General features: G+C 36.6%; 1 protein-coding gene across 1 annotated transcript in view; it reads right to left on the reverse strand.

Annotated features, from left to right (window-relative positions):
- The window catches only part of ADAMTS19 (ADAM metallopeptidase with thrombospondin type 1 motif 19), a gene marked incomplete at both ends in the record, with an annotated part of 154,936 nt that overhangs the window by 119,664 nt on the left and 14,618 nt on the right, over positions 1-20,654 (reverse strand). The window contains one exon of the mRNA XM_080636600.1: positions 3,012-3,177. Within this exon, the coding sequence (XP_080492726.1) occupies positions 3,012-3,177 (166 nt within the window). The remainder of the gene's footprint in view (positions 1-3,011; positions 3,178-20,654) is intronic.

The following is a 20,654-nucleotide window of genomic DNA, read 5'->3' on the forward strand; positions in this document are numbered from 1 at the left end:
TCTCTATAACATACTTGTGAACTGGTTGCTTTTAAAGGTTTCAGAGACCATGTGCTAAAGAATGGTGTGAAGCGTGAGATCTGTGTATGTTCAGCTGGCTCGCATATGTAAATAACTCACACATTCAACAAAAGGATATGCATGCACACTCTGACAAATCCAAAAAGCATTTGCTTCTGTTGGTATGATTCTCTCCTATCCCTAATTAATAAGAAAGCTCCACCCCATTCACAAAAACAAGTTCTTTGCTCTCTGGAAACACGTTTGGCTGTGTAACATCTTTCAATCCAGCCCACAACAGTAACAGACACAAAAAATACCTTCTTTGATTGCCTTTTCTAGATCTGCATGAAAAGCTACTATTTCCGGAAGTGATCCTTCAACACCTCCAGCACTGACATTCATCCCTTCTAATAATTACATTTCATCCCTGGCAATACACAACTGCTTGATAGGGAGCCAGCCTTTCAGATCAATCTGGCCCTAAACCAGCAGCCTAAAAACCTGTCTCAGAGCACCTATTCTGACATGAGTACTGTAGAAGCAAGAGATCCTCTTGTAAGATAGGTCCATACTGATAAGAAGTTGCCCTACTGCCAAGACAAATAGTTCCTCTATGTCATACAGCTGCAGCTATCAAAGTGCATTACCTGAGAGTATCAGAGAGCCCATATACTCGTATGTTCTATCGTTGCTTCACTGAGCTACTTAATTTAGGATTTGACTTGAAATATTTCTGAAAGGTTTATTTTTGTTGCTTCAACCCACCTTTAAGGTCGTGACTGTACTGTGAATATTTAGGTGACATTTAGCTAACTGCATGTTATACCAGCACATTGTTCCTACACAGAGCTTTTACGAATGTAACTTACTGCATCTCCTCTTAGTAAAATAACCTGCAGCAGCAGGGTGAGGGGCTGGTCCTGCTACAGCAAGAGCATCAGTTAGATATTGCAGATTAACCCACCTCCCAACATGGTTATGCCAGCAGATGTTAATCAGTTATGCACAGCTTGTGTTATTTCAAAATTTCAGGCTTGTAATAGAGAAAATGAAACCTATTTCAAGCAAATATTTGAATCTCTGTTGACAGACTATTTGCACCAAATCAGAGCCTTGAGCATAAGATTACTAGAACAGAATAAGATGGCTTTTCCATTTTAGAGCATAAGAGAAAGTGAAAGGATGACTGGCAATGAACATGACAGAAAAATAATGTCCTTGAGAAGAGTCTGCATCTTTACTAATTTTCATATTTTGTACCATTGTTGCTATTTATCAGAAGCCTCTCTCCTCTTTCCCAGTGCAAACATCATGCATACTTCTTATTTTCTCTTTTTCTCACTCCCAAACACGTGGGCATGTATGCTCTAACTTACTTATTACTAATGGGGAAGAATAACCAGCACTATTTATGTGAACAACTTTTGCTAATAAAGAAAACCTCTCTTTTAGATAAGCAGTGGTAATGTAACACAATACCTAGAAGAGAAATATACAGCGTGCTGGAGGAAGTTACATGTCATTTACTTAGTTCATCTTCATAACTAAACAAAGAGCCTTGCTTTGCTACTTCATCTTTGATTCCAATCTGTGGATGGATGCCTAATTATAAAAGCAATAATGGAAAAAAAAAAAAAAAAAAAAAAAGACACATTTTTCTGTAACCACATAAAATGGACAGAGCAGTAGAAATGTTCGGGAAGAACCACACAGCCACAGAAAAGTTTATCTGAGATGGGATGTCTGGTGGTCAGCTCCAGTCAGGGCAAGCATCAAAGTAAGATCAACTCTCTTACAGCTATTTCCAGCTACATTTTCTAAAGTCTGAGGATGCTGACTTCACAGCTTCTCTAGGCAGCATCTTCCATTGCCAAGTGTGCTTGCTGAGATTATTTTTTCCTTATGCCCAACTGAAATTTCCTTGAATATAAGTTATAACTTTCTTTCATTCTGTCATACCATACCTCTAAGTAAAGCATGGCTTCATCTTCTCTCTGAAGCCCCTTAGGTACCAGAAGACTGCAGCTGCATCCTTCGTTTGCCTTTATCTGTTTGAATAACTCAGTTCCTTCTGCCTCACTCCAAATGTCACATATTCCAGCTCCCTAGCCCAATCAGGCCAGCTTTGCTATTTCTACTAGCAAAGTAGAAAACAGCTTTGCTATTTCCACTTTGTCAGTATTTCACTTTTACTGTGTTAAGGAGACATGGTAAAAATGCCTATAAATATACATTCATTCTGCTTTATTTCCTGGGATGAAAAATAATTTCTCAGAACAACATTAAAACACTCTCAGCTCATGCTGAGGTCAAAAGAATTAGATGTCTTCTATCCTTTGAAGAAGAGCAGCTGCCAGTGAAGCAGAAATAACAGAATGTCTTCTTTGACAAGCCATTTTTCCCCTCTCCATTGAAAACTATGAAGCCATCCCTATGTACAAAATTTTTGTTGAAACCCTTCTACTTCAACAATTTCTTCTACCTGCCATTGAGGAAGATACATTAGGATTGTTTCATACAGCTCTAAGTGCCAATCAGAATAAGAACACTTAGAAAAATCGCCTCATATCAGTGTCAGACCCATTTGGGAGTTCAAGACTTATTACTAACCAAAACTGTGATGGACTGTGCAACTGCTTAAAATGGAAAATTAAATGCAATCACTGCACATAATAAGTAACTAAGTAACTAGAAAAACACAGAAGGACAAGAAATAGGTTGTAATTATTAAGTTGAAGCAATGAAAGACCAGAAGATTTCTACTTTCCAATATACATATATATGAATATATATTCACCCTTTACTTTCAAATATATATATATGAATATATATTCACCCTCTTTCGATGAGTGAAACAGCAGCCTAAGCATGTCACCTCAAAGACCACCATAAGTTACTGGTACAAGAATAATCAGATATGCTTTTGCTGGGGCTGTTTTCAACTACTCTCTACATATCTTAAAAACATGTCTGCTACATTAGATTTTTCAGCAAGATTTGTATATTACCTGTAACAACACCACAGTACTGATTCTGAGAAGCTGGCTTTTCAGTAAGTTTCTCCTCTACAGACCTTTTTCGTCTGTACACCCTGTGTGCATGACCTGTCACAGCCAAAGTGCGATTCAGTGGCTCAATAAATATGAAGTCCTCATTAATCTGTATAAATCCCATCTGCAAAAGAAAACAAAATGAACACATAAGAATTAAAGAAGGTATGAAATTATGCACAGTCTTGCAGTAGAAAAATACCCACAAAACTCTATTTAAGAAAACTCTTTGTTTTAGTAACCTTACCAGCAAGGTGACTACCTTTATATTTTACAAGCTATTCTACTGAAGTGAACTGGAATAAATTCCATTTATTTCAACTAATTTGTGTGGGTGGCTACATGCCCATAGCAGATGCACAGTAAAAGATATGGAATGTTAAAAGTTTGCTTTGGGAGACCCACAGGGTCATTTAAATATGTACAGCATGTACAGAGAAGTTTATGCATTAGGTTTATTACGCAGTGTGTTGTCATATTTTTAGATAACTATATTTAATAAAATAACAGGAATAATCTAGGGCATATGAATACATCCTGAACAAATATGAAGCTGGAAAAGACATCTTGTGACACTCCTTTTATACTTTCTCAAATATAAAAAAAAAAAAAAAAGGAATTAAAAAAAGATAGCAATCCCTCCTGGCTTGCCAGCAGCTAAAACAGAAAAAACATCCTAATACAACCATCTAGTTGGTTAGCTTCTCCCCAATGCCAACATATAAATGTTGTATATATATGTATATATATGTATATATATATGTTGTATATATATGTTATATATATAAACATATAAATTGCCAACATTCAAAAATATATAAAAAGCTAACACAGCAGATGTATATCCAATATTACAAAAGTGTGGCCAAAGTTAAAAAAACAACTACGAAACATATTCATATAAATACCATACAAATCTAACTCAGCTCAAATTGTTAAGCTGCCAACAGACAGTAGTTCCTATCTAGAGTAAAGTCAGGGACAGCAAGGTCTTGTAGGTTGTTTTTTTTAACTCCTAGAAAATTCATCAGCAAAACTGATGGTTAATTTTCTCATTCCCTAAAATTAAAAACCTATTAAACACTTTTGCTATGAAAATCAAACAACATGGTACATCTGGCTAAGAGAAGCAAAGAGCTCTTCTGCATGTTATAATATGAATGAAGAGAAATAGAAAAGAATTTTGTTTCTTCTGGCATTATGTAGATGCCATTATCACATTGCCTACCCCACCTGACATATCAATAAATCACCAAAATTAAATTCTGATCAAAGCAAGAAAATTATATTGAATTCTATAGCTGGTACAAAATACAGTTTCTTTCACACATAAGACAGCATTACTCTAAAAAGAAAAAACAAAACAAAACAAAACAAAACAATCTCTCTGCACAAGCACATTATATAAATATGAATACATGAATTTATTTTTTCAATCAATCAGCTACACTAGCTACAGAACATTGATCAGGGTCAACGGCCACTCTTCGTATTGTACTGAAACATAAGTGTAGTTGTTTTTTTCTGGCTATTCCATTTCCCTCTTGCACTTACTTTTTAGGCTAGTTTACCTTCACCATAAGCTTTAAATATTATGCATTTAGAATATTAGCTACTTTGAATTGCCAAGTACTTTCCATAAACCTACCAGATACCACTTCAGTATCTTGAATACTTTTACTTTTAAATAACAATTAACTTTTCTAGTATAAACTGACAATAAATTAAATTTTACCGTAAAACATAGCTCTCAAACACTAATAAAATGCATACAGTATTTTCACTCAAGTTTTATGTCTAGCACTGAATTTCACTCAGATTTTAAATTTTAATCATAATTTAGCCTATGAAAGGTGCTGATAAGCTCTGGATATAGAACAGGAATAGCTGTCCAGCATCTGCTGCAGGTACTGCAGATTCTCCCTGTCCACCTATAAAAAACAAGGTCTTAGTCCACTTGAACAAAGATTCAATCATTGCACGTTTGTCATCTTTTTTCTGTTTTCATTCTCTTTGCTGCAAAACGAAACCAAGGCTTTAAGATGCTGTTCTTCAGATTGCCAGCTAGGCATACAGAGAAGCTGTGCTCGGATCACTGACACCGTTTTCTTTCATCTCCTGGTATAAACTGAAGGTTAATCCAGTTGTAGGGAGCTCTGAAAATTATTGCCAGTCTCTTGAGCCAAAAGAATTGAACACTGATATAAAGTCTATTGAATAAAACTGAACATAGTTATATATATTCAAGCAATTAACTTTCAAGCAAATCTGAACAATTAAATAAACTCTACAATCATTTGGATTGCTTTGAAAAAAAAAGGAGTGACTATTTCTCAATCTCTTGGACTATTTCATGGGTAGAAAAGGGAAGATGAAGCTGTATCCTTGTCAACCATGCCATTATTTTTTCATAATCATTAGAAGTGAAGATCTTCTACCGTAAAACTAAACACAGAAAGCAGAGAAAAACAAAGCCATGCATTAAACCACCACAGTTTCAACATGTTTCAGATATTAGATGCAAGGGCCAAATACAGGCTTCAGAAGTTCAAACGGCAAAACCTCCATGTCATGAAAATGCACACCAAAAGTTAAAAAAAAAAAAAAAAAAAAAAAAGAAAAAGCATCTGGGATAGAACTGTGTGGTCTGAGGAACTGATCCATCTCCCAGTAGTTTCATCTGGAAAAATAACACTGCTCACAGCTGCAATTGCAAAAGCTACCAGGATGACAGACTTATCTCATGCACAGGCAATACAATAAACCATTTTCCCCCCTGCATTCATGTATCTCTGCATTTTCAGTTTCTTACCCGAAATAAAACAAAACTTAAATGTTGCAAGCATATGTCTCAGCACAGTTCAAAGCCCAGGACAACCTCATTTGACAAAAAAATTCCTCAGACCCCCTAAGTCAGGATGACTGGGTACATGCTTTGCATTTTATTTACTTTATGCAGTACTTAGGTACAAGGCAGAATTCATCAAATGATTGTGGTAAAGCATTACATAGGACTAAGAACAGACACTTTCCCTCACAAAGGAAAGCTTTCCATAACATACTAAGATCAGATTAAGATTTCTCACTTTCTTAAACAAAAGCCATGTGGAAACGCCAGCCCTGAATAAAAATTAACCTTTGTCTTGTCTAAAATAAAAATAGTTCACACCTGAAATATGCCAATAATCACAAAAAGAAAGCATATCAGAATTCTTCTGAAATAGAAAAGCTGGACCTTTTTTCTTACATCCAATTGGAAATATCATAGATGAAAGATGAATACTTAAAAATATCTCAATATTCTGGGCAATTGCATCTGATAGAAGACATCATAGCATAAACTGCTATGCTACCTCATTTCTAACATCGATGTTAGAATGCTCATGTTAATCTTTTCTGCCCAGCATTTCATACCTAAAAGGACAGCAATTTCTTTTTTCCTATTTGGAGCATATATATTTGACATTCTGTCATGTATCCTACAACAACCTGAAGTCTACTGTTTCTAATAAAGTTATATTACCATGAGAAGCTATACAAACATAAAAGTGAACTAAATTTGTGAAGACCACCTATGCATATATTTACCAGATACTGGGTATAAGCCAGGAAATGTCGAGATTGGCAAAGGTTTCTTTAAACTCTTCTACACTTTCCCTTGCATACCAATTCAGAGTGGCAGCTTGTTATAATTCAAAGTTGAAACAATACAGATTTTTAACATAATACTATTTCTTGCAGTATTTATACAAATGAGGCAGCAAAAGAATGTAAGAAAAATGCATGTTTTCCTATGAATAGGAATTGAGAAGAAAAGAAGAAAATGTATTTTCCTTGCTATCATCACAAAAATAAAAAAAAAGGAGGAGATGACAGAAGAATATTTACATGTATGTTTCACAGTCTGAGATTAAGTCATTCTCCTTTTAATATCCCAGAAAAGAGACAGGGCACAGATAATACTGTGTCAAAAAGGAGATTTACATGCCAAAAGACAGTTATGAAATAGCATTTTGCCAGTATGCTGTTTTCATCACAGGTGTTCACTGAAAAGCAGCAATAAATGCAGATTATAACACAGACTTCTAAGAAATGTCAGAATATTAAGGCTTTTTTTACTTTTTTAAACAGAGTTTGCCAGCTCCAAAGGATGAGTGTCAGTGGTCTACTTTTTATCATTAGTCATTCATGTAGTAGTAGTTTCTAATTCTGTGGCTTGACATGTCAAAGCAAAATAATTCATTTACCAAACAATTAATTGTTGTGGTGGGTTGACCTTGGCCAGCATGCGCCCTGCCGCTCTCCTACTCCCATTCCCCAATAGGGCAGGCAGACAAAATAGGATTAAACAGAAAATCTCATGGGTTAAGATAGGGACACGGAGATAGGGACAGGCAGTTATTGCCATCATCTGCAAATAAAACTTCACTTGCAGAAAATTCATTTCTTGCCAATTAAACAGATATTTAGATAGTGAGAAACAAAAACAAATGAAAACAACACCTTTGCCCTGCACCCCAAGCAGCACAGAGTGGGTGGGGAATGGGGGCTGGAGTCAGCACATAACAGTTTTTCTGCTGCTTCCTCACATTTTTCCTTTCTTCATTTCCATGGGCTGCAGTCCTTCAGGATAAATAGACTGCAGAGTAGGCTTTCCATGGCCTGCAGGGTCCTCCTTGCTCTGACCTGGGTTTCTCCATAGGGAGGACCCCTGTGGAACCTGTAGTGAGGAGATAGGCTCCAGTGCCTGGGCACCAGCTCTTCCTCTGGCCTTGGTGTCTGCAGGGATGTTATTCTCATTTTATTTCCTCACTCCTCACACTGCTGGACAGCATTTTACCTTTTCATTCCTCCAGAGGCATTGCCATCTTGGCTGAATGGCTCAGCTGTGCCGTGCAGCAGGTCTGCTGGAGCCCAGTGGAATCAGCTGTGGTTGGCACAGGGCAGTCCAAGGTGCCATCCCACAGAGGCAGTTTGTACAGAGTTACATACCTGTGCCCTTCTTGCAGGTTATTTCTACCAGCTGCATGCTTGCATGGACACAGGTGTTATCTAATAACAGTGTGTTCCTCTAAAAGAGTAGTAGGTTTAAAATTTGCTAATTCTCATCTGAAGTGAACTACCACTGTGTCACACCTTTCCAGTTTTCTCACTACTGTTTTGCCTCCTCATGCATTTAACAGTCACCTTAAACTAGATTTTAGTAACAAATGAACACAGAGTTGCCATGATCACAATAAAAATTTTCCCTGCAGTGTAGTCTCCGCTGTGTCTCACCTGAAGCAGATGCACACAGTGTGCCAGGAATGACTGTACGGAACTACTTCTTCAGGTCCCCACCATACTGCCCTAAGCTAGTAATAATACTGTCACAGAAAAAATGCACCACCATCAGATGTAGAAAATGTACATACAGCTTAATAAGCCTATAACATCCATCAGCACAAAAATGTTAATGTCATCTGCAGTATAAAAATGAAAGGTTTACTTCAATGTACAGGGCAAAAGGCAGTTCTTGTTTACTACTTCAATACTTACTAGTTTTGAAACACATTCTGGTAATCTCAGACTCTTTACTATTTGCAAAATGTTCCAGAACTAAAGATTTATTCTTGACTAAAGAGGTAAAATCTTTAATTTGAATATTGGTATCCCACTCTAAAAAAGATTTGCCTCCATGATTTTAAAAGCCCAGATTAAATTTAGTATCATGACTCTAACAATGAACCTACATGAACCTACCTTCAGCTTAAACTCAACAAAAAAGTTTCTAGCTCTTACTAATTTTATAATAAAGCTCAAACAACTTTTTAAATTTCGTAAGTAGGAGGATAAGTTCACATGCTCATGTTATTCAAACACACGACAGCTTTCCATCTGTGAGTACCTTTCTTTCTGAAGGCTGAAGAAACAACACATATATACCAGCAACTTCTGTCTTCAATTAACTGCATTTCAGGTCTTTGTACAGCATACACATTGTACTTCTAGAGGTTTTCTCTATCTACCTGCTCACTCCACTCTGTTGCATAGAGTTAGAAGTCATGGCGGGAAGAGAGTCAGTATTATGTCTGTTGACTGGCTTTCAGCTGCCTACATAGCATTCAATCCAATCCTTCCTGTGATATTTTTTTTTTTTTGTGTAGGTGTACACTCTAAGTACACATATATGCATAGTGCCATATGTACAGGCCATACCGTATAACCCAGATGGAGGAGAAACAGACTATTATGCAGAGACTACTGAGTTAAAAGCATGTGTTCAGGTACTGGCCCTCAAATTTAAGATCTGTAGAAACAATTTTTCCACAGCTTTTAAACTCTTCCAAACTCCTCTGCTTTCAGTATGGTTTAAGATACAAAATACCCTGAATCTTTAGGAAAGTCATTCTTTATATGATACTGCTCTTATGATGTTTAAGATGAAGATTATTTTTATCAAAACTGATGCAGCACATTCAGAAGGATTTCTTCATTTTTGTTAGATGAATGTTAGAATGAAGTAGAATAGTGAAGCATGCAAAACTGAGATGGGTTTGCATATTCTGACACATTTCGACAGGTACTATTATTCACATAAACTTAGTCAACTGAGCAAGAATCTCTCAAGGTGACAGTGGAGAGTGAAGTGTAAGGTGATAATGGAAAGGACACAAATCCAAATTAATCTGATTTGTTGAAAAGAAAATGAAGTAAGGAAGACCAAATGATGTAAAGAAGACCAAATGGTAAAGAAATCACAGGCATCAGATCCACACAGAGGGTCTGTGGTTGTCACCCCTCAAACTTCCATTTGCCCATTAATTCACAGCCAACCAAACCCTAAGATGTTTGGCATTTCCTCCAGATTCCAAATGTCATGTTTTCAAGCCAGAAATAAAATATTTCCTTTTGTAGGCCTAAGTCGCCCTCTATAAACACATTATTAGAAATTACTGCTGTGTTTCGTACAAGTGCTGCTTAAATTGCCCATATTCTAATATTTGCTATGATTTTTAAACTGTCTTCACATTGCAGGATGATATCTAAACAAAGCAGTCTATTTGAGAAGTGGCCACAATCAATTACTGACTACCTCCACAATAAAAATACTTTTATAAGGCTATGAGTGCAATAATTATTTTGTAATACAAGTTTGAGATCAATCTCAAGATGTTACTGGTTATTTCATGTTAGCCTTACTGAATGCAAGTACCTAAAATAAATTTTAACATTTGTGCCTTTTGTTTAGAAACTACCTCTGATATATTTTCTTTTCTCAAGAGATTTTTTTTACAGGGCAATCTTTCAACAAAAATGTATAAATTGCATCATTGTTTCAGTATCACTTTTCAAATCTTGACATCCTGTTTTTCAAATAAATTTTTCATCTAGTAAAGTTGTCCTCACTCTGGTTTGCCAGGCTTGCTGACCACCTCTACCACTTCTAAAACTGCTGATTGACAATATTAAGAATGCAATCACATCTATGTTATGTATATATGCACAACTGGACAGGGTCAGAACAAAGGTCTAACCTGCACAGTATCCTCTCACTGATGGTGCGTAAAAGATGACAAGACACAACATGAGACAGAGCAAATGTAGTTTCTATGCTTACAGCCTTCAGTAAACCCCAATAGGGACCTGATATCAGTAGCTTTACAGTTTACATGAACTTTAACTGCAGTGGAAATAAACAGAATAATTCCTCCCCTTCTCATTTGCTCGTTTACGAGATTACAGGTCAAAAAAAGCACTATTAAAAAGTTATTTGCCATGCAGAAAAGGTTAAATTTCCACACGATGAAAAAGACTGACAAGGTACAAAACAAACTAATTATCTTTCTTTTTTCAACCTCAGGGAATAAGATCTCAAAAATACATCAAGATTATTACTATGAATTATGATAAGAAACATATGGAAAAGGATCTATTAAGATCCTAACATTCTGAAGGGTAGACAAGCGGTTATTTAACTATCCATGACCTACATGCTCCATTTTCTTTGATATTTATTTTTAAAAGCATTCTTTTTTTTTCTACTTCATAATGAGTAACATATAAACACTGTTCTTGTGATTCCTGCACTATAGGTGCTCAGAGACAGTGTTAAGTCCAGTGCAGTCCTTTGGCAGACCAGAACTCGAAGAAGCCAATAGATTTGTAGCTTTGGAAATTATTCAATGTCATCAAATATTTACTAGTAATCTTACAATCCATAAATGGTTTAAAGCCTCCTTAACATTACTTTGGAGCTCTGGCAGATTTAACATACCTTAGAAACAAGGCAATTGAGGCAACACAATATATGACACAACTGTGGAAATGATAGGACTCTAAAATACCTTTTGATTTTTATTCAAGTTTGCTGACATTCAGTAAGACATCAAGAAAGGCTGCTTTGATACAGCTACCTTTTCCCCATTAAGCAGAACATTAATGTATATCTTGCAGTCTAAAGTCCCCTTGCACGTCTCAGTTCTTGCATCCCACTCTATACACTTCTCTTATGACTGTGCACCACAGCCAGACCTACTCAAAACAAAATCTTCATTCCTAAAACCTTCTGCACTCTTACCAGAAATACTTATTCTTGCCTGCCTCCCCTGCCAAAGTTTGCCTCTCCCCTTACAGCCAGTGGGACTGCCCGTATTTCTTGAAGGACATGTGAAGCACAAGAAATCATTCCTTCACATAAGACACTGCCATTCAGCGACTTGCTGACACCTTGTCTCCGTGTAAGGTAGAATTTCCTAATGCTTCAACTGCCATTATAAGAACGCTGATATTCAAGGCACACTTTAGTCTGGAGGATGTACATTACATCACCTGCAGTTTTATCAGACATTCTCTAAAATGGTAACATGTTAGCAATTTTGTAGAAACTTTATAACTTTTTTTTTAATACTTTAAGAATATTTATTAATGGCCCCATACATAAAACATTTCATATTTACGAAAACCAAGTGGAAACACATGACCTATCTCTTGATTTTAAAATCAATTTAGTACAATTGTACACTCTGAAAATTGCCAGGAAACATTCAATACCATTTTCATGGAATCACAGAATCATAGAATCAACTAGGTTGGAAAAGACCTTTAACATCATCAAGTCAAACCTTTATCTGCATTTTTAAGACATATCATATTATATATGGTGAATTGAAACAAGGTACAGGTAGGATTAATTCCTCAACCCCTCCTTTTTTTCATGAAAAATTCTTTGGAAATCTATAATCCTACTTCACCTGTTCTTTCTGAATTATAAAGTTCCAACTCAAAGTTAAATCAGAGCCATTAGAAAGAATGTATATATAATTATATGTGCAGTTAAGTAATAACTTAAAAAAAAAAAAAAATCCAGGATAGCAAATATTGCAGCATTGCCAAAATAAAGTTCCAACAGCAATATTAACTTTTGCTCAAACTGACATTCTATTTTTTTAGCTCTGCAACATAAATGCTACATCAACTTTTTTAAAAAACCTTTACTTGGAATGTTTTTTTTTCAAGTAAAACCAAAAATGCATTTCATTGTAGAGAAAATTCTTCCTGCCAGACCTAAAAAAAACCCAACCTTTTATCTGGCTTGCACAGGGTTCTATACATTTCAGTTTTCTACTTACTGAAGAGTGGTGGAGAAGCAGCATATTTACTTGGTGATAAGAACTTCTCACCAGCGGCATTCAGTTTCATAGCCATTCTCCAAACTCACTGCCAACAAGATTCTCATGACAGTTTCAGGTTCTGAATTTTAGTTACTCAGTTCTCAGAGACATACAACCTACCTTGTTCAAAGACGTGGGTTCTTCCAATCCCATTTTGCTGAAATAGGGCTAAACTAACAAAAGCTATTTGAGCTTAAACTAGGAAGTTGGTGACAGGCTACATTCGCTGCAAGAATCCCACAGCTCTGCAAAAAAATACTCACACAAATTATCCCAAATAGTGTCAATCTGTGAATAAGAAGCTCATGTTTCTTTTTCTTTGATAAAAAAAATAGGATTAGGAGGTAAACCTCTACAATTAGGACATGTAACTCTAAACTTTAGTCTGCATTTCTAAGATATGCATAGGTTTATTTGCACATTAGCCATTTACAGAGTATAAATACCCTAAATACTCCTCAGCCCTGAGAAGAACTTGGGAGTGTTGGCTGATAAAAAGGTCTACATGAGCTGGCAGTGTGCACTTGCAGCCCAAAAAGCCAAGATGCTGGGCCTCATCAAGAGAAGTGTGACCAGCAGGTTGAGGGAGGTGATCCTGCCCCTCTGCTCTGGTCAGTGAGACCCTACCTGGAGTACTGCATTCAGATCTGGGGCCTCCAACACAAGCAGGATGTGGACCTGTTAGATCGAGTCTAGAGGAGGCCATGAAGATGATCAGAGGTCTACAGCACCTCTCTTATGAAGCTGTCTGACAGAGTTGGGCTTGTTCAGCCTGGGGAAGAGAAGGCTCTAGGGAAACCTTACAGCAGTATTCCAATACCTAAAAGGGTCTACAAGAAAACTGGAGAGGGACTTCCTACCAGGGCATGTAGTGACAGATCAAAAGGGAATGGCTTTAAACTGACAGAGTTTAAATCTGACTGATCTAGATTAGATACTAGGAAAAGATTTCGTCACTATACAGGTAATACTGGAACAGGTCTTCACTTTTGAGACACTGGAACCGGTTCTCCAGAGCAGCTGTGTCTGCCCCATTCCTGGCAGTGTTCAAGGCCAGGTTGGACGGACTCTGAGCAACTTCATCTAGTGAAAGATGTCCCTGCCCATGACAGAGAGGTTGGAACAGGATGATCTTTCAGGTCATTTCTAACCCAAAGCGCTCTTTGATTCTATGATTCTAAATTACATGGCTAATGTTCACATTTGGGATGTATTTTTAATATATGCAAAAGGCATCTGCAGAAATGTCTCAGTTCTCTTTAAGGTATTCTTGGTGATGGACCTAGATTTTATTGCAAGATAAATAAAAATGCATCATTATAATTTGTATCATTGGCTATGAAGTCCACAGCTTATAATGATCAGCAGTCACACCTCCAAGATAAGGACTCAGCAACACTCTCCATGCCACTCACTAGTAAACAAGCGTTAATAGAGACAAAGAGAAACAGCAGATGAAATAAATTAAATTTATTAATTCTAATCTCTCATTTCTTTTAAGTATCTTTTTTTAGACAAAAGCACAAAATGTGATTCCTAAGGTCATAGTGGTGTTTTAAAATCAGAAACATTTCATCACTGCCATCACCAGTGAAACTCACAAATCTGACACAAGTCCCTCCAAGTGCATTGCACAACTTTCTGTGCAATGTAACATACTGATTGTCAGGTTCAAGTGACTATCTCTTCACATGCTAATTCCTCTGTTCATCTTAATAGAAATATCAACTGGCTATAGATTATTGCAACAATACTGTCATATCACTCATGGAGTCCATTTGTTCAGCTTCTGCCACTATTTCTAGAAAAGTCAGTGCATTTTCAACTGCTGAACACTTGTGCTTTGATCTCCAAAAAAATCCAGTAGAACTGATAAACCAATTTTCAAATGCTGAAATTACCTATTCAAGCCCCTTTTCCTTTCCCCCAGTCAAGAGGTTCTTTTCCAGGTTTTGCCTGATTAAGCTGTGGTTTAAAGAACCAACCCTCCTTCTCCTCCCCCACCCCCAAACTTGACAATGGAAAATACATCCCAATACACAAAAAAGCTGTGTATTCTGTGAAAGAGAGAAACTCTGGCAGAAAAGACCACTTGCTGCCAAATGAATCATCTGGACTTCTCCAGTGCTGATCGGAGCACTTGGCATTAATACAGGACATGCATATTTTTCATGAACAAATGACACTGTCTTGAAAGAAGCATCAGCCAAGAGGACAAATGGCTGATTCCTCTAGTGACTTACCTAGCACAATGGATTTTCAGGTTCTTTTATTACTGTCTCGAAGTTATAAAAAGACATTTGATCTTTTTACTCTAGCCAGGATATCAAAGAAAGACAATCATACATCACTCGTGAAATTGTAGGCTCGCTTACAAGGTTCACTTGAATATTAAAAACAGATTCAGCTAAATGCAACTTGCAAAATCTAGTGAAATTTTCTCTTTATGTGATGTGCAGCATGCATTATTTCATTCTCATTATACTACCTCGCTTCTTATTGCTTAAATCCTGTAGAAGTGAAAAATTAATGAAGAACAAGAAAGTCTAGAACAGGCAAAGTAAATTGCCTTTGTATTTTAGACGTATTAGATCCACAGATCAAGGCCAGGAGGCCAGCTCCCCATGCATTCAAGACTTCATAAAATAGAGCCTTTTTACACTTACCCTTGTAACACAGATCCCTTATCAGCCTAGATTTCTTTTTAATGTATTTCCTTGCTGTTACTGTTAATTAAAGTAGTTTCAATAGAACTGCTCTATTTTTTTTATTTGAAATTATTTTGATATATATTTGATGATGAATAGTTGATATATTCAAATAATTGAAATTTATTTGAAATTACTTTCAGACTTTTCTAATAGTTGGTAATCTTTCCATTTTTCTAACCTTATTTATGGCTAGTACTTTAGATCTAGCTGATCCTGGTTCTACGTTGTTTTCCTCCTTGGACAGCTTTCCAGGCTCCTTAATATTCACTCTAGTGTTTTTGTATGAGGTAATCATATTGTATCACAGTTTCTGCTGTGTGATGATAAACACACCAGCCTTTAGCTGTTGCTTGATGAAACAGGATTTACTACTGCAATTATTCTTTCTGCCACAACTGATTTCCTTTCTCCGAATACCAGCAACAGAACTACCAGCCATATTTCATCTGCAATTCCACTGTAACTTTGTCAAATGAGAACTGACAATTTTGTATCCCCATTAAATGTCTTTCACCAGTAAAATGTATCTTAAGATACACCCACATCATGCCTGATGGCTCATAATGATGCTGTGATCAGCAAATACACAAGCTTTTCCTCCTCCTGTCACAGTCAGCTAAATCACCAGTTTCTAAAGCAAACCTGTAAATGTAGTATAAAAGCAGTAAGCCACACTAGAAGCCACTTACACCAGCCTTTGATCTGTTTAATTCTCTTGTGCCTCCCAGCTCTGAATCTATCACTAAAACAGTCAGTTCCACATGTATTGTTTCTGCTCTCCCCTCCCGCTCTCATAAAGCATCCAAGCTAGGTTCTTCATGACTGGAACTGTCCAGGAGCTTTCCAGCGAAAGAGAGTTTTTCCCTGAAATATACTGAATCATCAAAATGAATATGCTCTTTATCATGTAAAACACTGCATTTCTCCACATTAATATGAACAAAAGTCACACTGAAAACCAGGACAAATTTACTGGAACCTGTCTGTCACTCTGCCAGCTAAATTTGTGAGAGTGGGAATTCAGAACAATCATACAAAGTTACACCAAACGCATATTTTTGTCATGGTTTAAGCCAGTCAGCAAGTCAGCTATGCAGTTTCCACTCCCCCCTTCCTCCCCACCCTCTGAGGGATGAGGAGGAGAATCGAAAGAATGTAACTCCCACGGGCCGAGACAAAAACAGTCCAGTAACTAAGGTATAACACAAAGCACTACTGCTACCACCAATAATAATAATGATAAGAGAAATAACAAGGGAAGAGAATACGATACCACCCGTCGAAAACGAGTCCAACTGAGCAGAGCATGTCCTTCCGGGTAACTCCCAGTTACATCCCCCGGCATGACGTGCTGTGGTATGGAATATCTCTTTGGCTAGTTTGGGTCAGGTGTCCTGTCCCTGCTTCCTCCCAGCTTCCCCTCCTCCCTGGCAGAGCATGAGACTCACAAAGTCCTTGGTCAGGGTAAACATTCTGACCAGCAACTGAAAACATCGGTTTTATCGGTTCTATTCCCAGGCTGAATGTCAAAAACACAGCGCTGCACCAGCTACTAAGAAGGAGAAAAAGTGACTGCTGCTGCTGAACCTAGGACAATCTGCCATTGAAAGGTGTCCAGCTCTCACAGAAAATAAAGTCTTTAAGAAGTGAGATAGCACAGAACAACTATCAAACATATAATCACACCATTACGGATAAACAGAATTCCTCTCATTTGCTATTTCCAATTCATTATTTTAAGGTCATCGTTATATCTGACATTGTGTTTTTTAAAAAAAAACCTCTTCTTGTGTAAATTACCTAGATCTAACTAGTTTTGTCTGTTGCCTTTGGTGCTACTTCCTTTTCTGTATTGTAAGCCATACAACATGTTATAAGCCAAATACGGTGGTGAAAATTGTTTTTTCTAAGTAATGTGCCAGCGGGTCATTACACCATCCATAAGCTTTCACAGAGTCTCCTTTGCTAACAAAAAATAAACTTCAAGAAAAAGTTTGCTGAAATTAAATATAAGTTATTCTTTTCACAGATTTATTGTTTCAACAGCACACTGTAAATGGGCTCCACTCTACATTCTTTTTTGGCAGCAGTTACCCAGAAGTATAGTTTAATTATAGTTTGCTTTAGTCAAATTAGCTGCGTCAAAACACTGGAAAACTGTCAATACTTTAAAACCCAGAACTCATCCCAAACCCTTCTAAGTCTTGCACTGACAAGGCACAGCATAATTTAAACATAAGTAAAAACCTGCAAAATCATTAGTACACCATAACTCAAACTTCAAAATATTAAATGTTAATAGGAGGTAGATAGGACACTGGTGTCAAGCGAAACCCTATAGCTCTTAAGATGACTCTTTCTGGAACAATCACTACCCTACACAGACTGTCCAAGGAGCTAGATGTGTGTATGCTGATCTTCATCTCCACAGAGACAAGTCTAATCTGTTCTGGTATGAGACAATTGAAGTACTTTTAACTATAATTCATTGAAAACTACTACCATAAGGCAATTCTGAATGCTGTGTTCAAATACTCCAAACAGAAATGTTATAAATAACTCCTAAAGTTAAATGTACCATTCCTGATGTATAGTCTATTTTTCTAAAAAAATAGATGTCAACTAAACCAACTGTGCAGAACTGCAGATAACTTACACCCAATGTGTCACATGAAGATCATTCCATTACCTAATGATTTATAACAGATACTAGTAACCCTCAAATAATTTAAACCATCAGAAAATTTAAAAGAGTGTGTGTGTGTGTGTGTGTGTGTGTGTGTGTGAAGAGGTATGACAGAACAAAGAACATTATTTATGAGCCAAGAGCCTCATCATCTTTACTGAAGTCACAGAACAATGGAAATATGGGTCTCAGAAAGACCAGTCATTCATGTGGCCTCATTTTAGTGCCATCCCACCTACACATATAAAATATATGCATAAATATATATTTAAATAGTTATCAGCAGTAACCTTATGAAATTCAGCAAGGATGACTGCCAAGTCCAGCCCGTGGGATACATTCACCCCCTGCAGTGGTATAGACTTTCCATCAAATGCATGGATGAATCAACGGATGGATGGATGGATGGATGGGGGTGGGTGGATGGGTGGATGGATGGATGGATGGATGGATGGATGGATGGATGGATGGATGGCAAGCAGATCTAAAATGGACCTGTTGGTCCTTGTGGGCAACAGGTTGACCATAGAATACAATCAAGGGATGCATGTAAATAAAGAGAAAAAGCATAACGAACATTTACATAATCCTACTGAAGTGTAAGATACATTCAGAAAGAAAAAAGTTTACTCAAATGTCTATTTCCAAGGTATTAGAAAAGTCAATGGTGCTGCAATCCTGCTGGAATAATGGAATATTTCTGTGCATACAATATCTAAAAGATATAACAGCTTGTTCAGTACTTCCTCCCTTTAGCATGAATGATCCCTGCAACTCTGTTCTGCTGGAATTTATTTTTTTTTTCTGGTAATAACAGCTGATCTATGCCACTGCCTACATCAATATCATCACCTCTCACAGAGGGGACACGTACTTGGCTGTGATGTTGTACTGAGTTGATACTGTCCTGATCACTAAATTCTAGGCCAACTCTATTATTTACTTTTTCTCTGGGTTTTTTTAAGTTTCGCATTCTAATCTTGTTTCTTCACTGAGTTGCAATATAAATTTGACCAAGATACTTAAGCTCATGTATTCTTAACTAGCATTCAGTTTCGGGAGTGTATATTTATATGCTGAATACTAATAACCTGAGATATTCAAAACTAGTGGCTATATTTTAAAATGTTGACAGAAACCACAATTTAAAGCCTAGTTTTTATTTGCAACATCTAAAAACAAGCAAGTGCACACAAACATACATACATAAAAAATGTTTGACAGACGCATGCTTTAAATGCCTCTTTTTTTTCACCTTACCAGCTAAAATTACTATGTAAATAATGTATTTTCTTACTAAATTGCAGCTACCCAGATTCTGAATACACATTCTCCAAAACTACACATCTGTTAATCTATAAAGTGTTTAGGCTCTACATCCTTTACAGAAAATGGGGAAAAGGCAACAGCCACTATAAAATACAGGTGAGTCTGCAGTACATAAAATTCCATTTTCTTTGACATACACAGTTTCATGTTCACTCAAGAAAACTATTCCATAAATATATCTTAAAAATCATAAATTCAAAATTATTAACAGCTAAAGATTTATACTTGGAAACTACAAACTAAGAAATGCAGACATGCAGACTTGCCACAGGCATGTTGTTTCTTTTCCTTATGTAGCATTCTAGAACTTTAAGAGCTCTTAGGAGAGGTGAATATATTTTATAAAATTTTTAAAATCAAATCAGCATTTCTGATCCATGTGTTACAAGCCATTGTTGAAATGGAAAGTCAAATTTTACATTACATATGTGACAGCCATATGACTTAAAACATATTTTGAAGACACACTGGGTTGAAGACACACTGAAAAAAACTCAATTTTCAAACTAACTTATATTATAGAACAGTATTGTATGCATTTGCTCCAAATGCCTATTCAAGGATTGACTAATACCACTAAGAATAGAGACAGCTATTGGCAAGCCAGACTTCCATCAGATGTGCAGCTATTAAACGTGTAGAATATCTGTAACTGCTCACAAGGTACACTCTGCAGTTCTTAAGAAAACAAATATGGTATTTTCAACCTTAGGTGCCTAAAACAATACAGATTTTACGGCAACCATGACTATGTCACAAAAATAACCATCACCTGTTCTGCCAACCCACCATGTAATAAATTATTGGTCTCTGATCATTTCTTCCTTCACTCAGTAGTTACTACTCTTCCTCTCAGAAGGTTGAACTGATTAGTAAAACTAGTTATATTCTGGAATTATCCTTATCTCTCAAGTAGTTTTGTTTCTATTACAGAAGAAACAGAGGCTCTGTGGAAGGGCTAGAAAGCCTTAAAGGTTGTCCATTTATTCCAGCTACGTAAGTGGAACTAATAAAATAGGTATATGTTACTTAGAAACCTTACCTAACATCAAGTACTTACTATTTTTTAGAATTACGACACTAAAGACCATTCTATGACACTTTCAAAACCATCGTGTTTAAGCCAGTTATCATAAAGCCCTCATACTACATTAAGAAGATAACCACAGTATAGTTAAGATTAGAAGAGACGTTTTCAATTTTAGAATGTGAAAAGGGAAGA

This window comes from Psittacula echo, assembly GCF_963264785.1.
Source record: "Psittacula echo genome assembly, chromosome: Z".
Classification (NCBI taxonomy): domain Eukaryota; kingdom Metazoa; phylum Chordata; class Aves; order Psittaciformes; family Psittacidae; genus Psittacula; species Psittacula echo.